Source organism: Dreissena polymorpha, chromosome 4, assembly GCF_020536995.1.
Source record: "Dreissena polymorpha isolate Duluth1 chromosome 4, UMN_Dpol_1.0, whole genome shotgun sequence".
In the NCBI taxonomy this organism is placed as follows: Eukaryota; Metazoa; Mollusca; class Bivalvia; order Myida; family Dreissenidae; genus Dreissena; species Dreissena polymorpha.
In genome coordinates, this window is record NC_068358.1 from 106,600,503 (window position 1) to 106,624,478 (window position 23,976).

The window sequence follows — 23,976 nt, forward strand, 5'->3', positions numbered from 1 at the left end:
TGAGGGTACATACCTCTGCGTTTGTTCGTTCTAGACGTCAGTGTTTGGTGAGGGTACATACCTCTGTGTTTGTTATTTCTAGACGTCAGTGTTTCGTGAGGGTACATACCTCTGTGTTTTTTCGTTCTAGACGTCAGTGTTTGGCAAGGGTACATACCTCTGTGTTTGTTTGTTCTGGACGTCAGTGTTTGGTGAGGGTACATACCTTTGTGTTTTTTCGTTCTAGACGTCAGTGTTTGGTGAGGGTACATACCTGTGTGTTTGTTCATTCTAGACTTCAGTGTTTGGTGAGGGTACATACCTCTGTGTTTGTTCATTCTACACGTCAGTGTTTGGTGAGGGTACATACCTCTGTGTTTGTTCGTTCTAGACGTCAGTGTTTGGTGAGGGTACATACCTCTGTGTTTGTTTGTTCTAGACGTCAGTGTTTGGTGAGGGTACATACCTCTGTGTTTGTTCATTTTAGACGTCAGTGTTTGGTGAGGGTACATACCTCTGTGTTTGTTCATTTTAGACGTCAGTGTTTGGTGAGGGTACCTATCTCTCCGGGGAGCTGTCGGTGTCAATCATCTACAGTCCAAACGGCACAGGCTGGGACCTCAGTGACCTGGGCAACCAGCTCAGCTGTGTGGCAGTGTGTGAGATGATAGATGACCCAGCAGTCAAGTGCCAGAACAAACGTATGTGCAGTGATATTAGAAGTCTCATCGTGAATGACACTTTTCGCTTTTACAGAATTTTAATTTCAAAGAAAATTCAGTCAAGGCAGACTGTGTTATCCCTGATGAACCTGTGTGGACTGCACAGGGTAATCTTTGATGTCGCTTTACACACATGCATCAAGCCCAGTTTTCCCTGTTTGAAGCTCTATTTATGTTTAGGAACTCCTTTGAAGATTGTTTAATACTAAGACATAATCCTTACTACAAGTAACAGCAACACAATATGATAGCATCATCTGGGTTATTATGTTGATATGTCATGTCAATTCAAGTATTCATTTATGTGTTTAAATGATTACCTATGATTTTAACTTTGTTTATTGCAAACTGTACTCAGCTGATATATTGTATGAGCCAATATAATATGCATGTTAGCAGGTTTGTATTCAGTAGACAATAAGACCTTTCTTGCTAGATTCCATTTTTAATGCCTTCATTTCCTACCCTAAGATACTGATAAGTAGCAAACAACATAAAAGCTGAATAGACTGCAAGTTACTCGCAGGTTGTTCTGGTTTTATGTTGGTTAAATACAGCCATTTTCACTTTGCTTCTGAGAAAGAAAGGGTTTAACTGACCTTTCTTTTGTCAGCATACAGCTCAGAGAAAGGCAGTGCTGTGCTAGCAGCCAGGGCGCGGGCCAATGCTGGACCCAGTGAGGGAGGGGAAGTACCCGAGAAGTATTATGTCGTACAAAACAACGAAGTCATACGTGTGAAATACATCTTAGTGTATGCTCAGAAGTCTTCATCTCACATGTAAGCAAGCTTGGGTGGATTTTTTTTATTTTATAATTATGTTCAAATACACATAAGTGCTGATATATTTGATGATTAGAAAATTTACGTTTGATGCTTTAATATTTATACTGTGAAACTTGTTAAACTTTAGATTACAACGGGATTACAGAAATGTTTGTGTTATCTTCGTTCTTGAGTTATTATGTTGTCCATATTAAGATGTTGGAAACATTCACTAAAATGTTCAACAATCTGAATCTGTTTCATTCATAGTTTCACTGTTCTAGACTAAATAAAACAAGTTAAACAAAATTTTGGGCACTTCAACTCTTTAGTTGTTAGTATTAATCTTTGTTTCGACATGTACACTGATCTTTAAGATACAAGATTAAATACAAGAGGGAGGATATCAAGTTTATGTTATTTTATATTTGCTTATTAGCTCGACTTTTTGAAGAACAAGAGATGTGTTTGTCAGAAACACAATGCCCCCTAATGCGCCGCTATTTTTTTGTTGACGTTTGACCTTGAAGGATGACCTTGACCTTTCACCACTCAAAATGTGCAGCTCCATGAGATACACATGCATGCCAAATATCAAGTTGCTGTGTTCAATATTTCAAAAGTTATTGCAAAACTTTAATGTACGGTTAAAGTTTTGGTGACAGAATGACGGAATGACAGACAGACAGGCCAAAAACAATATACCCCCAATCATTCGATCCGGGGGCATAAAAATTAGAGCTATACTAGTCGCCCCGGCGTCGGCATTGGTTTAAGTTTTTTATAAAGTCAAATAACTTTCACTCTATCAAAGATATTTAACTCAAACTTGGAATACTTCTTTATGGCAACAAGACAATTGTGTAGGTCAAGGTGCATTACTCTGTCAGCATTATCTTTAGAATTATGCCCCCTTTTATGCCCCCGGATCGAATGATCGGGGGTATATTGTTTTTGGCCTGTCTGTCTGTGATTCTGTCCCAAAACTTTAACCTTGGTCATAACGTTTGCATTATTGAAGATAGCAATTTGATATTTGGCATGCATGTGTATCTCATGGAGCTGCACATTTTGAGTGGTAAAAGGTCAAGGTCATCCATCAAGGTCAAAGGTCAAATATAATGCTTCAAAGCAGCGCATTAGGGGGCATTGTGTTTCTGACATACACATTTCTTGTTAACTTAGAATTTGGAGTTGTTTTTTCTAATAAATTCAGTAATTTGAATACTATCAAAGATAATCAATTCAGACTTGGACTATTACCTTATGGGGACAAGACACTTGTTTAGGTCTAGCTGGATAACTCTGTCAACAATATTTTCAAAGTCGTGCCCATTTTTAACTTAGAATATGTTGTTAAATTTCTAAAACTTTAACACTATCAAAGATATTTAACTCAAACATGAATTTTTTTTTTAAGGCAACACGGCACATATGTAGGTCAAGCTGCATAACTCTATCAGCATTATTATTAGAGTTATGCCCCTATTTAACTCAGAATTTTGGGTTAAATCTTCAGTTACGTTCAATAATTTGAATACTATCAAAGATAATCAATTCAGACTTAGACTACTTCCTCATGGCAAATACCTATCAATATACATGTATATTGAAAGGTCTTTGCTTATGATGACAGGACTCATGTGTAGGTCAAGCTAAATAACTCTTCAACAGTTTCTTTACTATTATGTCCCTTTTTAACTTAAAATGTTTTTAAGACGATTAAAGATATTTAAATCAGACTTGGAATTTTTGATACTTAGAACACTTTCTACAAGATGCATGTATTATTAAGCTGCTCACATTTTGTTAAGTTAAGTTATGCCCTTCTTAACTTAGACATTTTCATTAAAGTTTTATAAATTGAACACTTGGGTACAACGCTCATGCCAATTTTGCTTCAATATCAACGATTTATTACTCTATCAAGACTGAGAAAAGTCGAGCATGCTGTCCTACCGACAGTTCTTGTTATATTACTTATAATATTTATATTAGCTTAAATTTATATAAATGTTAGTAGCTTACATGCATATGAAGATTGGGATTGCGCAATAATTTAATTTAAATCAATAACTAACGTTAAAAACCTGGTTTAGTGTCATAACTATGTTTTTTGTTTTATATAATGTCACAAAATCCCATACAGTCAATACAATGTTCCACTACTACAGCTTCATAAATGCTATGTAACTTCTTGCTCCAGATCCAACAGCAGGAGTCGGAAGTCGTGGATCAAGGAGCACCGTTTCCTGCTGATGGTGGTAGCCTACGCGGTGATCCTGTGTTCAATAGGCCTTGCAAACTCCCACACCTTTCACCTGTACTGGCGACGCCTCTGGAGAAGGAGATAGTCCTCTGTGAAGCAACGCATTCATCATTTATGTTTAGCCATGTTCTGGGAAAACTGGGCTTAATTCATGTGCATAAAGTGTTGTCTCAGAATTGCCTGTGCAGCCGCGCATGCTTTTCAATGAAAACACTTTTTGTCTAGACTGGACTGTTGTTTTAAAGCGACTTTATGTAAACCCAAAACTCCAAAACATAAACAATGTCTACCTTGGTTAGCCTGTGCAAACTGCTGAGACTAATCTTGGGTGACACTTAATGCACATGTATTAAACCCAGTTTGTTACTTTGCTATCCTCAGCTGCTGGCAGGACTCTCTTTGGGTAAACAATTAAAGCTCTCTTTAGCTTGAAAACAATGTAAAATTATCTTTTGGCAAAATATAGCCTTGGTAACAATTAGTGAATGGCATGTAATAATTTTTGTTAATATTAAATTTAATATTCAATATTTATTCGCAAAATATAATGCTGGATTTGTTGCTGTCGGGTTTAATTCAGGAAAGCCTTGTGGGATGAAAGTTCAAACCACAAGATATGCAATTTTAGTACCCTACATGTGTTTTACTGTAGGTGACTTTAGGTTGCCCTCTGTCTGTCATTTCATGACTCCGTCCATTCATATGAGTGGATGAAGTCAGAAGTACGGAATATACTTTTAAGAAATATGGTATACTTGCTTATGGCAAACTTATAATTGCATTACAGCATTTGATATGATCAGGAAACCATGTATATCAACCAGATAGGATTCGTCAATGCCACCATAATTCTATTTGTTCATCTATTTCCAAAAAGGTAGCTTATTGAAATAGAAATAAAAGTTACAACTTTAATATTTGGAATGGATATAAAATTAGGAATACACTTTGTTAGCAATTTGAGGTTTTAAGTCAATATTTTATCAAGAGTTCAAACAAATATGATTTTGGGTTTTGTATTTTAAAACAGTACCCATAATTTATGCAAATAAAGGACAATATGACGGTAAATCACAATATTTAATTGATATGTCATTTCACCTGTAGGGGAATCCAATACTGCAATATTGATCTTGTATTATTTATATTTTATGTACTTTGGTTGCTTTTTCCCCCATAAATAATTCACACACTTTAACAAAATGTATGTGCGTATTGTTGTTGTTAGCTCACTTAAAAATGTGCTTATGGTGAGCTTTTATGATCAATTTTTTCTGTCATGCTTACCCAGTTTAGATTGTCAACATTGACCTTGTGAACTCTGCAGAGGTCACATTATCTGCCCATTCTTTATGAAATGTGGTTAGAAGATTTTTCCCAATATATCTTGTCTGAGTTAGAATCTATGTCATGGGGCGTAAACAATTGGGGCACTAGGTCACATTTTCAAAAAGGCTCGTGAATACTGTAGAAGTATTATTTTTGTCCGATTTTCATTGAACTTTAGGATTAACCCTTTACCACTTAGATACGTATTTTGATGCATTTGTAGTCTTTAAGAAAGTTACATTTCATTAAATACATTTCTTACTGTATTCAAGTTTTAAAGACTTCATTGCAAACCCTTAGTTACTGATGAGCAGCAAACAGCATTAAAACCTGAACAGACTGCAAGTTACTCACAGGCTGTTCTGGTTTTATGCTGGTTGCATTTTTATTTGAAATCGTTATGTTTATTTTAAGGTTTCTTATATTTCTTGTTATTTATATATTAATGGGCAATGTTGTACATTTGCAAGGAATTGGATGCTTTTTTATTATTTAATGGACATAGAATATCATATTAGCATGTTTTATGATTCGTTTGAAATCCAATATATAGAGTTCTTGTTAGTGGCTGAAGATTTGTTGTTATTTATGGACAATTATTCCTCATTTCTTTGCTATTCATCTTACAGGATAGATTTTTTTCATCACTTATGCTTGAACCTTGAAAAGAACAATTTCATCAGTGATATTTGTGCTGTTTTACAAAGACTTTTGTTAAGCAAAGAAGGAAAATATCCAGCCTCAATGCCTTAAGGCCTCGTTTTTCATCTGAAAAGCTTTCAAAGCTTTATGTCTTCTTGCCATAGTTAAAATGGAGGTGAGATTAAGGACTGTATTTTTATGGAGAAATCTGCAGATTATACTGAAAGCATCTTGTATGGGAACTAATAGTTCTGTTTGCATGATAATCAAGAGCAGGATGATAGTTCAAATATTGAAGATTTTGTATTTCTTCGTAATTTTATATTTAATAGTAATTGACCATAAAAGTATGTACATGAAAATAACTGCTAAACTATCAGAATGATAGATGAATCATAGAAATGCTCTTTCTTTGATAAAGACACACCCTTCCTAAAAAGGATGCATACTTATAACACCTATGACACAAATATTTATCTAGCATCAATAATAAGTTGATTTATTAAGAGTTTGTTTATAAATATACAGCTTTTCTTGATCATTTTCTATAAAAACGAAATCCTTTAATAATTGTGAATATGAAAATATATTATTATTTATAATACTTATAAGCCATTAATATGCCTCTCCCAGCATTTATTGCTGAACTATTTACAGAATAGTCCAAGCTTTACTACTTGGCCTAATGTTGGCTTCAGCTTTGGCATCTGCCTTATGCTCTGGACAAGGTAACCATGCAGCATCTCCATATCACTATTTCTACTCCAGGTATTATATTGAAACTTGACACAATTATTTAAGGTTATTGTGTTAGGACACTCATAAAGTTCCATGAGTCTTATCTTCAATTTAGCAGAATAATAACCATTTTTGTGCTGAACTAATTGGTTGTGGTAAATGTACAACATCTCCATATTTCTGGTTCTACTACATATATTCATTTTACTCCACTTATGTGTTTGAGTTCATTAGGTCCCTGACCAAGTACCATACATGTGACCAGCAATACAGACGAAGTAACGTAAATGTGACTAAAAATTTAGCAGAACTATGTCCCTTTTTGTTCTTAAGAAATTGGTAAGGTAAGCATTGTAAACATGCAACCACTCCATATCATCATTTCTACATTTGTTCTTTTGGTACATAACCCTTACCCACTCAGAAGCAAAGTGAAAATGGCTATGTGCAAACAGCATAAGACCAGAACAGCCTGCAAGTAACTCGCAGTCTGTTCAGGTTTCATGTTGTTTGCTGCTCATCAGTATCTAAGGGTTGGAAATGAAGCCTTTAAACTTGAATCTAGTATAAAAGGTATTTAATTTAAAGGTGACTTTCTAAGGGACTACAAATGTGTGAAAATATGTATCTTAGTGGTAAAGTGATTACAAATTATGTGAGGTCAATGACCATGTTCTATTACTCAGACCTGCAATATATCAGAATTATGCCAATTTTTTAAACTTAAAGTTTCAAATCAACAAAATATCCATATAACTGTTTTCAATACAGGTATTCTATTGAAACTTCACACATTTGTTTAAGGTAATTGTGAGAGGTCACTGGCCAAGTTCCATAATTGGGATCTGCAAATAAGCAGAATTATGCTTTCTTTTTTTCAAAGAAATCTGGTTGACGTAAGTGTGCAACATCTCAATATCCCTATATCAACTACAGGTATTGAAATAATACTTAACATTAACCCTTTACCACTTAGATAGGTATTTAACCCTTTACCACTTAGATACACAATTTGACGCATGTGTCGTCCCTTAGAAATTAAAATTTAATTTAAGACCTTTCTTACTAGATTCAAGTTTTTTGATACTGATAAGCAGCAAACAGCATAAACCTGAACAGACTGCGAGTTAATTGCACATAGCCATTTACACTTTGCCTCTGAGTGGGAAAGGGTTATACTACTACCATACTACTTTACAATACAATACTATATAACTACTACAGATATCCAACTTCAAATATGTCTGTGTGGTCTTTATATTAGCTTAAGAAAACGTAGATTATACTTTCAACGCGGAAGAATAATCAAGCTTGCTGTCTTGGGATATCGCTTGTTGAAGAAGATAAAGTGAAAACAGTGAAATTAATGTACACAATAGTTATTTTTTCTTCATTGCATGTAAAAAAAGACATGGTCTTGTCTACAAATTATTAAATTGAATTTTATACTTTGTACTTTATAGTTTATATATATTTAGCATTTTATGCAAACTTAATGTTTGTTTTAATTGTTTTGAATTTGTTTGGTTAGTGATCTGTTTATGAATATTTTAACAGTTTGGTAGCACTGACTTTGTATGAATAACTTATTCTGTTATGTTGTGCTCCAATAATTGGAGAGTGATTTTTCAATCGAAATCCTTTCCTAGTCTTGCTTTTAGGTTATCATTATTTCGGCAATCATTTTGTTCCTGTATAATGTACAGCATTTTGATACATTTTTATGCTCCCGGTAGGGTGGCATATAGCAGTTGAACTGTCCGTCAGTATGTCAGTCCGTCCGTCCGAAAAAAAACTTTAACATTGGCCATAACTTTTTTACTATTGAAGCTAGCAACTTGATATTTGGCATGCATGTGTATCTCATGGAGCTGCACATTTGGAGTGGTGAAAGGTCAAGGTCAAGGTCATCCTTCAAGGTCAAATGTCAAATTTATGGCGTCTGTCCGTCTGAAAACTTTAACATTGGCCATAACTTTTTCAATATTGAAGATAGCAACTTGATATTTGGCATGCATGTGTATCTCATGAAGCTGCACATTTTGAGTGGTGGAAGTTCAAGGTCAAGGTCATCCTTCAAGGTCAAAGGTCCAAAAAAATAAAAAAATTCAAAGCGGCGTTCTCATAAAGCTGCACATTTTGAGTGGTGGAAGTTCAAGGTCAAGGTCATCCTTCAAGGTCAAAGGTAATTTTTTTTATATTAAAAATCAAAGTGGCGCAATAGGGGGCATTTTGTTTGTGACGAACACATCTCTTGTTAAAAATATGTATTGATTCTTGTGTTTGTATTGTTAAATATGACACAATTGAACTTGTTTAGTATCTAAAAGTAATATTTGTACAACACGTGTGTTAATTAAGTCAATTAAGTCAATTAAGAATTTATGCTAAGAGAAACACTCCACTTGAAACAAGTATGTTAAATATTAAAAACATGTTTTTATCACCTCTTAAATGAACTAATGAATTAATTCTTTAGTCAAATTAAGAGTGCAGGCATGTTCATGAGCAATAATGTACATAGAAAGGATAAATTGATTCATACATAATTGTCCCAAAGGATACTTGTTTCATGCTTATTATTATGACAAATATGAGCAGCGTCTTTCGTAAATGGAGCTTATTCCGCATGTGACCAACCTGTGCATTTCAGTGTGGTCAGAGGCTGGTTTTATGAGATTAAGAATCATTGTATTATTTGTGTCTTGTTCTGTGAAAATTGGGCAAAATGCATGTGCGTTAAGTGTCGTCCCAGATGAGCCTGTGCAGTCCGCACAGGCTAATCAGGGACGATGCTTTCCGCTTTAATGGTATTTTTAGTTTAAAGGAAGTCCCTTTTTACCGAAAATCTAGTTTAAGCGAAAAGTGTCGTTCCTGATTAGCCTGTGCGGACTGCACAGGCTAATCTGGGATGACACTTTACGCACAAGCATTATGCCCAGTTTTATCAGAACAAGTCACATTTGATAGAGGATAGCTTAGCTCCTGGACAGACTGGGCGAATGCACAGGTTGGTCTTGATCTACCCTGGCCTCTTATGGCATAAGACACATTTTCGCAGGATTCAGCTCATTTATTGTGTAATATTCTTCATCACCTGTTGAGCTTGAACCCCACTTAATTATCTGTTTATTATCTCATTTGTTATTCTTTTTTTGCTGATATACATGTGAACTAGCTCTACGAGAAATCCTTTTTACTTTTATTGCTCTCTGTGATTGTTTTGATGAGATTTTGTACTTGACTTGTCTTGTTTGTCTGTGATGATTTGTTGACTTTGAAGTTTTCTTGACTCGATAAGTGCCTTTAAGTTCCTAGCTTGCTGTATTTTGACTGAAAACCGTAGTCAGGGACACTATTAAAAGCTGTGCTTTGGGGAAACATGACTTATGCATATGCGAAAAGTGTCGTTCCAGATTATCCTGTGCACAGGCTAATCAGGGACAACTCTTTCAGCTTTTATGGAATTTATATTAAAAGGAGGTCTCTTCTCAAGGTTGAAAGTGTTGCCCCTGATAAGCCTATGTAGACTGCACAGGCTAATCTAGGACGACACATTACTCACATGCATTAATGCTGGTAGATCCAGAGCAAGGCTCAATATTCTACATTCAAACATTGTGTTCCCGTAATTAGTTTGATATAAAGTGTTTGCAGGCCCCGGAAAACTAACTATTTGTGAGATGGATATCTGTTGAATGTCTTTATTTGTGTTCATATTGTTTCACCAGCCTTAATGGTTTCAAGGGATGAATTGTTATTGTATATTTTGATTTATTTGATTGTATTCACTAGTATTAATCTATTAAAGGAAAAGTATAATTATAAGAGAAAATTTATATGCAGTTTTATATATCCAAATATGCAATGCTTGTATGGTATAATTTTGTGTGTTGCCTGAATACAAAAAGGAAATGTTGAACCGCTTCTATCATTTACGCAAGTGTCTAATGAATATTGTTTTCCTTTTTATATGTGTTATTATTCCTCGTGAATTGGTATGTGGGAGTCGAGCCTCAGGGCATCCCCCTCCACACATTACATCTTCAGTATAAATAACAGATCATAATGCATGGTGTATGCTATTGCATTGTAGGCAAGTGATAATAATTGCGTAATAAAAAATACTGTCATACTTGCATAAATAGCAATAAATGTTTACAAATGGAAATAATTAATATATGACATAAATATGAACGTCACAATGCACAATTAACAGTATTGCAAAGTAGACAAGTGCTCACAGTTACAGAATTAGGGAATATAATAATTGCAAATAAAGCGATATACTATTTGATACATATCTTGAAATTATCAATATAGAGATTAATTATGCATGTAACAATTGTCATATGATACAGACTTAACAAAATGCCCCATGCTGTATTTGAAATTATTATGCTAGAATCCCAAACACTGCTTTATACCTCCCATTACACCGGAGTGGCGTTCTCTGCATGCTCAAAACATATACTGTTTCAGAAACGCTGGTAGAAATGGTAAGAAAGTAAATGTGTTTTTTAAATATATTATTTGACAATAAATTGAAATACTTTACCATTGCACGGGGTCACAAAATCCACACTATATTGTTGGCGTGTATTATACCTTCTGTACTGCGCCCGTGTTGTTAGCACTGCGACTGCACGACGACCATACTGTGTTGGTGTTAGTTGTAAAGAAACAGCTAATATTTTGTTAGAAATGTAAGTTTAAACCTATTTATTTTTAGCTCGAATGCAGCAAAAGCATGTGGCTTTTTTGGAACGCCCTTGAGTCAGTTTCCTTGGATAAGAACAAGTACTTGGTTCTATGGAGGAGATTTAAAGAACGCTCCTACAGTGGGGATCAAACCCATGGGCTCCCGGTCTCTAGGCGGTCTCAACTACGCCACGACGACCTTTTAGAAATGTAAATATACGTATACCCTTTAATGCGAGAAGGCGTCATTAACTTTTGTTAAAATTCACAAACTCGACGTCATGATAAAGTCTATGGGTCGTAGGGAAATGGTTATGTAAAGCATAGTCAAGGTCAAAACAAAGGAAACAAACTGACTGAACATGGCTATTGTGGTTACTCTTTGCCCGGCGTTCGCCTTCGCTGCTGGTGTGTCTTCTGTCTTCAACTTTTATCTTGTTACTTCACTAAGAAGGCCACATTTTAAATCGAATATTGATGAAACTTTGTCAGAATGTATAACTAAAAAATATCTAGTTTAAATCTGAGTCAGGAACCTCCAAAAATAAGGCCACCGAGACAAATCTTACAAAAACATTGTTACTGCTTTAGACGCCACGTATATTGCTCAGTTTTAATGAAAGCTTGATCTCGGAATGTTTTATCTTCACAATATAATATAGGTCGAGTTAGAATCTGGATCTCGTGCGTCAACAAATAAGGTCATCAGGTCCAATGTTAGAAAACATTATTACTCTTCGGGTCAAATTTATGATTACCGGTACCGTAGATCTTGACGAAAATAAGTCAGAATATTTATCTTGACAAAATCTTTGTTGATTTAGAATCTGGGTCACGTGCGTCTGAAAAACTAGGCTTTCATGTAAAACCTTAACAAAAACCTTGCTGTAAAGAGACAATATGTATGACTCGGAAAAATGGTAAAACTGTTTATATTGTCAATTTCTATTCTTTATTGGAATCTGGGTTATGTGCGTCCAAAAACCTTGGTACACCTCTGAAGGCCACATGTATGACTCGGTTTTGATGAAACTGTCAGAATGTGTATCTTGACAATGTCTACTTCTCATTCGAATCTGTGTCATGTGCGTCCAAAAAATCAGGTAAATTCTGGTAAAACCAATATTGTCACTGGGAGCTAGATTTATGACGCTTGATGAGATATCATGAGGAGGCTTGGTAAGAATGCTTTATCTTGACGATATCTTGACAAACTTTGAATCTAGGTAAAGAGTGGTTCAACAATCTGTCTTCAAGTAAAGTCTTCAATTATTGGTGGACCTTGAACTAAGGTCAGCCATGTTTCTAAGTCGCTCTTTGCGTTGCTCTCGTATGCGTCTGCGGCTCTAATGTCATGCCGATTCCTTTGCGTTCTTGCCAGCACAATGGCTTTTACTTTGAAGATGTCTAAAGTGGCTGCCGTATGGTGGTCATGTGCAAATTAGGCGTTCATGACGTTTGGGCGCAGAATTAATTCGTTATCACGACAATTCATCGACCATCCTTGGCGATCCAGCCGCATCCTTAGTCGCCATAGAAACGCAATAAGTACGCCAGTACGGTGGGAATATAATTATCTTGTAGCACCGATACTTCGATAAAGTTACCGTTCTCCTCTGCGCTTTAATAGAGTTGTCTTCGTATTACTCTACTCATATCGGGTTTCCCTTCAAATGTTTTCGGGATAAAATATTTAAAAAAATAACAATTAATCATAATATCATACTGAAATAATCTTAATAATAAGGCACTATGCAGCACAGATATTACTGCTGAATGGCTGTATCTTGGTATGAAGCGAATATAAGTTAATTTGGCATCAGTCTAAACTCTCTTACACAAGCCCGCAAGGTGCTCTGCCGTATGGCATAAGTCTTATAATCGATAAAATTAGTTAGGCATGCATAAAACAGACGCTGATCTTATATTTCAAAACGACACCACCGCTTTCATATAACTACAGTAAAAACTGAGAACAGCGGTCAGTCAAGGGAAATGACCAAAGTGGCCGTTGTCCACAGGTGACCGTTGTTTTCGGATCACAATTTTTAGATGGTTGGTCAATTGCTAGTATTGCTACGTCGTTACCCCATCCAGTCGTTTGCAGTTTACAGTGAAAAAAAAGGCTCATTGTCGATAACTCAGTATAGTAACACAATTAACGTACATTGAATACTACAGAATTATATCTTATAAATTGATTTAATTTCATACTGTTTAACTAAATGCATGACTTTATTGGTAACTTATGCATCTCGTTCATTCAGTAAATTGAGCTTGACACGTGCCATTGACGTCACGTCCGAACAAGTATAAAAAGCGGATACGCTGTCATTAACCGATAGTACGGTGTAACTGTCCCGTTCTTACCCAAAGAAAAAGACGCCACAATGTTGTAAAAATGTATTCGTACGCAATCATCACAAAAACAGCATTTTCGCACAACCTCATACAAAATACGAACATGAACAACTCTTCTTTCATAAATGCCTAAATTTTGTTATAAAAGTTGCAATTCAGTGTATGTTTTGCCTTTATAGACGATCACTCACCCTTTATATATTTCTCGCCTTCTTATAAAAACACTCCGGCTTAATGTTGTTGTTAACACTTTATCAGCGATAAAGGTCAATTGACTTTGTCATGCGCTCATGCGTTATGCCTGCAGCCGATAAAAAAAAATGATACTAATACACTTTGTTATTGTTAGTTTTACTTGTTTCATGCAATCAAAATGCAAATTCAATAATAATGGCGAGACAAACTCTGACAAATATTATTTTTTAAGATACACCCATAATTATCCCCGGAAAATAATCTTTCTTAACACCCTATTTTTTCTTTACTTCCAGCGAGCCGCTTTTATCATATTAAAGGCAATTACCGCTATCAGATGTTTTACCCGCAAAATAGACGCACAAATGGTGTGCTGTGGTTTTACTTTTCGCGACTCGAAACTGTAACGTGTCTTCGACCGAGCGTCGGTCTTTATAGTATGGTTCAGGCAATAACTCAAAACACAATACAATAGTATATAATCTTCCTCAAGCTACCTTGCTTTATGATTGGTAATTAATAGAATAATTTTTTTGCAACAGTAAATCAAATGTAATCAAATGCTATCATCATATGCCCTCGAACCTCACTATTTACGCTTATGACCTCGGGTCTATGTATGGAGACCTACGTCTCAGGACTATGTATGGAACCCTATGCCTCGGAACTATGTATGGAGATTCTATGTCTCAGGTCTATGTATGGAGACCTATTCCTCGAGACTATGTATGGAGACCTGTGTCTCGGAGCTATGTGTGGAGACCTATGTCTTCGAGACTATGTATGGAGACCTGCGTCTCGGAGCTATGTATGGAGACCTATGTCCTCGAGACTATGTATGGAGACCTGTGTCATCGGGACGTTGTATGGAGACCTAAGTCTCGGAGCTATGTATGGAGACCTATGTCTTCGAGACTATGTATGGAGACCTGTGTTTCGGAGCTATGTATGGTGACCTATGTCCTCGAGACTATGTATGGAGACCTGTGTCTCGGAGCTATGTATGGAGACCTATGTCCTCGAGACTATGTATGGAGACCTATTCCTCGAGACTATGTATGGAGACCTGTGTCTCGGAGCTATGTATGGAGACCTATGTCTTCGAGACTATGTATGGAGACCTGTTTCTCGGAGCTATGTATGGAGACCTATCTCCTCGAGACTATGTATGGAGACCTGTTTCTCGGAGCTATGTATGGAGACCTATGTCTTCGAGACTATGTATGGAGACCTGTTTCTCGGAGCTATGTATAGAGACCTATCTCCTCGAGACTATGTATGGAGACCTGTTTCTCGGAGCTATGTATGGAGACCTATCTCCTCGAGACTATGTATGGAGACCTGTGTCTCGGAGCTATGTATGGAGACCTAAGTCTCGGAGCTATGTATGGAGACCTATGTCATCGGGACGTTGTATGGAGACCTAAGTCTCGGAGCTATGTATGGAGACCTATGTCTTCGAGACTATGTATGGAGACCTGTGTCTCGGAGCTATGTATGGTGACCTATGTCCTCGAGACTATGTATGGAGACCTGTGTCTCGGAGCTATGTATGGATACCTATGTCCTCGAGACTATGAATGGAGACCTGTGTCCTCGGGACGTTGTATGGAGACCTATGTCTCATAGCTATGTATGGAGACTTATGTCCTCGAGACTATGTATGGAGACCTGTGTCTCGGAGCTATGTATGGAGACCTATGTCCTCGAGACTATGTATGGAGACCTGTGTCTCGGAGCTTTGTATGGAAACCTATGTCCTCGAGACTATGTATGGAGACCTGTGTCCTCGGGACGTTGTATGGAGACCTTTGTCTCGGAGCTATGTATGGAGACCTATGTCTCGGATCACTTCGTTATGACTCCGAGTCTATGTGACTCGTTACTCTAGGTATGGAGCCTTGTAGTGTTGTTTGAAGGTATGTGACTTATATATCAACTATTAGCGACCCGGGCTGCTGAGGGGTAGGAATCCAACTTCAAGGCTCTCAGAACGTTTGAAGAGGATAGCCAGTCTCTATGTGCCCAAAGTCCCTAATGTATGTTAATAATATAATTTAATTACCTATTTTCGCGATGTTAACTCGACGAAGTCGGCAGTACAACTGACTATTCATAGAAGATACGCGCGCTTTTATACTTACTGCTCATGTGGCGTTACTCGGACATTTCTATAGTGATAGAGTTGATATCTACGTAATAGTGGTTTGAATTATAAAGCATAATAATGAGATTCTGGTATTTATAAACGCAATAAACATTTATTAAACAAATGGATATAAAAACAACACACAACGATTCATTTCTAGGCATATTTTCAACAATGAATAAAACCTCGACCATGCTTAACGGAAATCAATGGACGCTTTTAATATATTTACTAAAAGGAACAATATACTAGTACCCAAAAGAAATGAACGTAAGTAAAGAACGGTGGTAGGTTAAAAATCACCACATAACACACGCCTCCGATTTTAAGCGTCCCGCTTATTCATGTACATATATTTATTTATTTATTTTTAACAAAATAACATGGCAAATCAAACAGTCTTAAAAGAACAACAATAATTAACAAAACATGATACTCTATAATACTTTGTAACAGTTATATGCACTTTACCTTAGTGTCAACGATTAACAGAAAATAAAACAATCATATTTCTCAGTCTAAGCAATGTGTTGCATTGTGACATGGATTAAGAATGATTGCCTGTCATTACACGTGTGTCCGCACACATTACACCTCCAAGACTGCCCTTTGGTATGGCAACCCTGGTGGATGAAGAACATTGCCATATCCTCAAAACATATGCCACAAAATTGCACTTATGCAATTTGTTGCACTGACATTCGTTTAGCACTTGCACGGTGTCTCGTGTCTGTGCCCCCCTTTCAGCAACGATAACTTCATTCTGTGTACTCTTGTTCATTTGGACAACACAGTCGACTTGAACGGCATTCTATCTCATATGAACCTTCAGTTTGTCATCCGCTCGAACGCCGCTACTGCGCAACCACTTCCCAGTCTCTACTTTATCAACACCTCCACACTGTTCATCAAGGATTTTAACTTGACAACTGGGTCCAGGGCGTTCGGACTCCGAACCTTTATCTCGCTTGAACGGCGCTTGAACAGGAGTGGGAGCCGTTCTCTTTTTAACTGTCCTACCTAACTCGAGGTCACTATCTTCGTCTGAAGAAGAGCCTTTCTCGTCCGCACTGACCTCGGGATCGGAATCCCAGTCACTTTCGCCGTGATCTTCCTTATCAATCTCTGCACTCGCACAAGCACTGGCAGACTCAGAACATCCCTTGTCACTACCCTGCGAGACTTTATCTTGTCCTGTTCGGGCATAATGTCGTTTAAGGTAAATGACCTTCTTGAAGGTTACACCGCAAGCCTTGCACGATATCCTCTTGGAAGCACACATTGTCATGTGGTCCTGAAACATCATGGTGACCGGGACATTCTCTTTGCACAGCGGGCACAAAGTGCTTGTCCTCGGGGTTGTTTTTGTCTTGGTCATGGTGTTCCTGAAAATAGAATACACGTAATCATTATGCCAGGTAGGCTTTGTCTTTCTTCTACATGTCCGGGTAAAGCTTACCTCTTGGTCGCTTGATTCGCTTACTGAACTTTCGCAATGTTGCTCTACATTCTCAGGCATCACACTTTCTTCTATGCCGTCATCCGGTATGTCAGTTTCTCCAAGGAGAAGCCGAATTCGAAATTTTCGCATACGGTCCGTATGGATAACCTGCGTTGCACCAGCTCTGCAACAATCTACTTTGTACAAAACACAAGTAAGCTTCTCTAACACTTAGTATGGCCCTCTCCAGTACGACGTGAATTTCGGTGAACCTTCCATATTCTTAATAGGAAAAACAACATATACTCTGTCCCCAGACTGAAACGCTTCGTATGATAGGGCTCTATCATGATATTTTCTTTGTCGTTGAATTGCATTCCCAGTATGTGTTCGTACAAACTTATGTATACTTTCCATGTTATCCTGCAGTTCCCAAATCCAGTATCATGCAGGAGTTGATTGGAGTGCTCATGGCATTTCATACACTAACTCTAAGGGTGTTGTCGTTTTTCGTCCGAACATCATCCAATTGTGTGTGATCCCGTTGGTTTCATGTTCCAATGCCCTATAAGCCATCATTACGTATGGAAGTTGTTTATCCCAACCCTTGTGATGGGTGTCGACATATGCACTCAACATGGTGCATAGAGTACGATTAATTCTGTCAACCATCCCATCTGATTCTGGGTGGTACGGTGTCGTCCGAGTTTTCTCGATCTCAAGTAAACGACAAATCTCCATGAAGACTCTGCTTGTAAACTGACTTCCTTGATCCGAATGTAGTTTCCTTGGTATTCCGTATCGGCATATGAAATTCTGCACCACGATTTCAGCAACTGTTGTAGCCTCAATATTCTGCATAGGGTATGCTTCTGTCCATTTGGTAAAGTAGTCGGACACAACAAGTATGTATTTATTGCCGTTCTCTGTTTTGGGAAGTTCTCCAAGTATATCCAGGGCTACGCGCTCCGTTGGGTAGCCGCTTCTTGTGATCTGCATTGGTGCTCTTTTTGTTCGAGTGCGTTTCGCACAAACATCACAACCGTTCACATAGATCTTAACATCATGTTGTAACCCAGGCCAGTAATATCGCTGTCTTATATTTGCTAAGGTTTTCTTAATTCCAAGGTGTCCTGAGGCTTTTATGTCATGCATGTGTTTCAGCACCATTCGCCTTTGTTTCAATGGGATGATGACCTGCCAATATACAATGTCGGTCCCAAGTACATCCCATTATCGTTCTACCAATTCATCTCTGACTTCGAGCCGCTCCCACTGGTTTAGTAGTGTCTTGAGGAAGTGACTGCATTTCTGAACGTCAGCATAACTTGGTCGTGTATTATCCAGGATCCACTGCTTAAGACGTGAAACATCTGCGTCAGAGCTCTGAGCTGAGAAAATATCTGTTAATATAGCATTATCCTGGGGTACCCTCTGTTCAATAATATTCGCAGCAGGTTTTAAATATTGCGTGTCCGGACAGTTTTCACCACATTGTCTGCATTGCCGCCTGCTTAGAACATTAACATTTCCATGCAATCGACCTGGTCTGTGCTCTATCTTGAAGTTATATGATGCTAGTATCTCCAGCCATCTAGCAACTTGACCACTGCCAAGATGTTCCTTGAGCGTAACGCAGTATTTTTGTTCACTTTAAGTTAATATTCGACTTGCAAATGCGATGGCTCGCTCTTTACCATTCTGTTTTTGCGATAAAACCGCACCAATTGCCGTGTCACTGGCGTCGGTATCCAATATGAAGGACTCACTAAAGATCGGGTGGCCTAGCACTGCTGCTTGAGTCAGCCTTTCCTTCTGCCTTTCAAATGCTTCGGAGCATTCCTTAGTCCAAACAAACTTCACGTCGTTTTCTGTCAACTTATGCAATTGTTTTGCAATTTCTGCAAACCGATATATGAAGCGTCTGTAGTAGCTACACAGACCTAGGAAGGATCGCACGTCTCTAACACACCTTGGGGTTGGTCATGTGCGTACAGACTCAGTCTTCTTGGGATCAGTCCTAATGCCACCCTCCGACACAATGTGTCCTGAGAATTCAACTTCTTTCGCAAATAGCTGACATTTGCGAGTCTTCAGTTTGAGACCTGCGTCTCTGAACCTCTCTAACACCATGTTCAGGTTTTTCACCATGTCGTCAAACGTACCCCCGTCACAATAACATCATCCAAGTATATCAGGCATACTTCCCAGTGCAATCAGTACAATTTTAATTAAACGCTCAAATGTTGCCGGGGCATTGGAGAGTCCGAAAGGCAAAACTTGAAACTCAAACAACCCTCTACGGCTTGAGAAAGCGGTCTTCTGTTTATCTTCTTCTTCTACCTCAACTTGCCAGTATCCAGAGTTCATATCCAATGACAAAAACCATCTACTTCCGGCTAACTGGTTTAATGATTCGTCTACTCTCGGTTATGGGTATGAGTCCTTTATAGTTACGTCGTTGAGCTTTCTGTAGTCAACGCAAAAGCGCTGGGTACCATCCTTCTTCTTTACTAGAACGATACTACTTGCCCATGGGCTTTTTGATGGCCTTATGATGCCTCTGTCCAGCATTTCGTCGATCTGAGCATCGACCTCTCCGGTCATGTGGATTGGTACACGACTTGGTGGCTGTTTTATTGGGCGTGCATTTCCTGATGGGACACTATGCTTTATTATCCCAGTCCTGCCAATATCACCATCACCTTTTGAAAAAAAATCAGAATATTTGTTTAATAAGTTAGCAATTTGCCTACGTTGCTCTGGGTTGAGTCCATCTATCGTCCTCAAGTATAGCTCCTGAAGATGTTCAGGTAAATTTTCAACTACACGTGTAGAAGTTTTATTCACTCTAACCTCTTGTACCTGGACCACGGGACTGGCAATCGCTTTAAGTGTCCCGGGGTAGCCGATCTGAGACTGTTCTGATTGATTTAGCATACGTACGGGGGATTTTTGAGTACCTTGTATCAGACATTTGGCAACTATTCCTCTACCAACTTCCAATTATTTTAATGTCGGTTCAATAATGCACAAGTTCTCCTTTATTTTGTCCGTGCCAGAAACCTCGGCCGGTACAATAATTTCTGTTCTAGCAGGTATTTGAACTTTCTCTGATACAACTACTCGGTAGCATCCAGAAGTTCCTTGGCCTGTAAGAATACAATTGTCTCCGTTAATACGTATCTTTTCTGACTCCAAGTCAATATGGCATTGATACCGTTTGAAAAGGTCGAGACCTAATATAATGTCTCCGTCAATATCCGCAACTACTGTCGTGATCGGGTAGGTTTTCTCATTAATGCGTAGGTCTATCGTGGTTTGACCTTTTATAGTAAGCGGCGTGCCAGATGCTGCGATAATGTCCTTGTCAAAACTGTTGAGTTTGGAACATTTTCCACGGTTCAAATTCCAGGTCAGTGTTGACATCAGCGAAAGAGAAGCTCCTGTGTCTATAAGACAGCTTACAGCAGAACCATCGATGTGTGCTGTAACGAAGAATAAGCCGGCCTCATTGAAAGTGGATTTCTTAACTTCACCACCCTTGCCACCTGAACTTCGGTCTATTTTATGTGACGCATTCGTATTTGACCTTTGACTATTATTATACATGGGAACATTAGTGCACCATGGGTTCCATCTAAGTGTCCGGAAGTTATTGCGTGGTCTATCTGAGCTCGTATTCCTAGGTTAAAACGACCTCGGGGCACTATTACTTTGTCGTTTCCACTCACGAAACTCGTTTTGTTATTTTGAATTGCAGACTGCAAGGACTTGAAGTCGTTCTGATGTTTGATCTGGCTATCGCCCTCCGTACTACTTGTTGTCAGCACCTGACTTGAGGCAAGGTGCTTTTGCTCAGCTTTGTAGTAGGCTTCCATTTCGACTGCATGACGCACAGCATCATTCAGACTCGATGGTCTAGCCTGTTAGGTGCGTATCTTCAACTCGACGCTATGTAGCGAATCTAAAAATTGCTCTTATGCAAGGGTTTCTCTAACATCGGCTGGAGCAGTAGGGTAAGCCAAATTTGTCAGCCTTCTGATGTCCTGCGCTAGTTCTGACAAGTTTTCCGATGCACGCTGTTTTCATTCTCGATGCTGCACCCGGTACAATTCTGTTTGATTGGGCGGCTGAAACCTTTCTTGCAAAGGTATCACAAGCTCTGTATAGTCATTGCAGTTTTGGGACAAAGTCACAAATACACCCTGTGCCTGACCTCTCAAGGATACGGCAAGGTACAGTCCCTTCTCTTTTTCAGTCCATCTGTTCAATTCTGAACAAGCAACGAAATGCGCTTTATAATCGGACCAGGACCCGGAACCATCATATGTCGCAGGTCTCATTATAGCGGTACGCTCCTTGCTCGGGGTCTCCGCCTGGGGTCGAGACGTACTCCGTCTTTCGGTCACATACTTCGGGGTATCTTCAGCATATTTCGGGTCAAGTGCTCGAGTATGTTCCGAGATACATGGGCTTGACGCTTCTTGTTTCATGCCCGCACCTCGAGACAGTCTTTTGCGGTCGGTCGAACCTGTGTCCATGTTATCCATTTCTAGCTGTAGCCCGGAGATCTCACTTTCTAGTCTGAGCCTCTGGTTTTGTATTCGAAGTTGCTCTAGCTCTTCATACAACGCATCGAGCGCTCGGTCTCCGCCTGACGCCATACTGTTGCTGTGGGAAATGGATAACGGTCTGATATCCTGCTATCCTACTCCGCTGCCACCAAATTGTGTAACGTGTCTTCGACCGAGCGTCGGTCTTTATAGTATGGTTCAGGCAATAACTCAAAACAAAATACAATAGTATATAATCTTCCTCAAGCTACCTTGCTATATAATTGGTTATTAATACAATAATTAGTTTGGAACAGTAAATCAAATGTAATATAATCTATAATCATATGACCTCGAACCTCACTATTTACGCTTATGACCTCGGGTCTATGTATGGAAACCTATGTCTCAGGACTATGTATGGAACCCTATGCCTCGGAACTATGTATGGAGATTCTATGTCTCATGTCTATGTATGGAGACCTATTCCTCGAGACTATGTATGGAGACATATGTCTCGGAGCTATGTATGGAGACCTTTGTCTATGCAGATTCTATGTCTCATGTCTATGTATGGAGACCTATTCCTCGAGACTATGTATGGTGACATATGTCTCGGAGCTATGTATGGAGACCTTTGTCTTCGAAACTATGTATGGAGACCTGTGTCTCGGAGCTATGTATGGAGACCTATGTCCACGAGACTATGCATGGAGACCTGTGTCCTCGGGACTTTGTATGGAGACCTATGTCCTCGGGACGTTGTATGGAGACCTGTGTCCTCGGGACGTTGTATGGAGACCTATGTCTCCGAGCTGTGTATGGAGACCTATGTCTCGGAACACTTCGTTATGACTCCGAGTCTGTGTGACTCGTAACCCTAGGTATGGAGCCTTGCCTTGTAGTGTTGTGTGAAGGTATGTGACTTACAGTCTATATATCAACTATTAGCGACCCGGGCTGCTGAGGGGTAGGAATCCAGCTCCAAAGCTCCCACAACGTTTGAAGAGGATAGCCAGTCTCTATGTGCCCAAAGTCCCTAATGTTTGTTTATAATATAGTTATTTTATTTACCTATTTTCGCGTTGTTAACTCGACGAAGTCGGCAGTACAACTGACTACTCATAGAAGAACGCGCGCTTTTATACTTTCTGCTCATGCGGCGTTACTCGGACATTTCCATAGTGATACAGTTTAGATCTACGTAATAGTGGTTTGACTTAATTATATAGCATAATAATGAGGTTCTGGTATTTATCAACGCAATAAACATTTATTAAAGAAATGGATGTAAAAACAACACACAACGATTCATTTCTAGGCATATTTTCAACAATGAATAAAACCTCGGCCATGCTTACCGGAAATTAATGGACGCTTTTAGTATATTAACTAAAAGGAACAATATACCCAAAGGAAAACGAACGTAAGTAAAGAACACTGGTAGGTTAAAAATCACCACAAAACGACTGATGCGTGACCGTTGTTTTCAGTTCACATTCTATACATTGATGGTGACGTCACTACGTTATTGTCACCTCTACATTGTGTACACACCGGTCTTACTGACGTGTACTAACGCGAAAGGAATTGTGGGTAGCACTCTTGTGATGCGTCTAAGTATAGAGGTGACAATAATGTAGTGACGTCGCCATCTATGTATAGAATGTCACCTCTATACTTAGACGCATCAAATTCTCCTGGTTTGGGGAATTATGCTTCCGCAAAAGTAGTTCTGCGTAGGAATGAAAATGTTAATAATGAAAGAAAAATCGTTTTTATTGTGTGTTTAAAACGGAATGATGTTTAAAGAAATGTTATTTAATTATGTTTAAATGTGATTTTGAATATCTATTGAGACTGATAGCGATTATCAGAAGCACGATTACCTGACCTACTTTCGCTTTCACTTTTCACTCGTAAAAGAAGTGCTACCCACAATTCCTTTCGCGTTAGTACACAGTTAGTAAGACCGGTGTGTACACAATGTTCAGTTCAAACATGACTTTCTGAGAGGAATATACTGGCGTTGGCCGTTATGGACGATTGACCGTTATTCTCAAGTGTAATATAGAGTGATTTTCGTCTGGGGGGAATCCAAACTGACCGTTGTATGCAATTGACCGCTAT

At 38.5% G+C, this 23,976-nt stretch overlaps 1 protein-coding gene across 4 annotated transcripts in view; it reads left to right on the forward strand.

Annotated features, from left to right (window-relative positions):
* Positions 1-10,413, forward strand: part of LOC127877439 (protein mono-ADP-ribosyltransferase PARP16-like) — a 28,329-nt gene extending 17,916 nt beyond the window's left edge. For all 4 annotated transcript variants that reach the window (XM_052423317.1, XM_052423316.1, XM_052423318.1 and 1 more), the window contains 3 exons: positions 515-680; positions 1,315-1,480; positions 3,672-10,413. In XM_052423317.1, coding sequence (XP_052279277.1) covers positions 515-680; positions 1,315-1,480; positions 3,672-3,819 — 480 coding nt within the window. In that variant the 3' untranslated portion in view covers positions 3,820-10,413. The remainder of the gene's footprint in view (positions 1-514; positions 681-1,314; positions 1,481-3,671) is intronic.
* Positions 10,414-23,976: the final 13,563 nt, after the last annotated feature.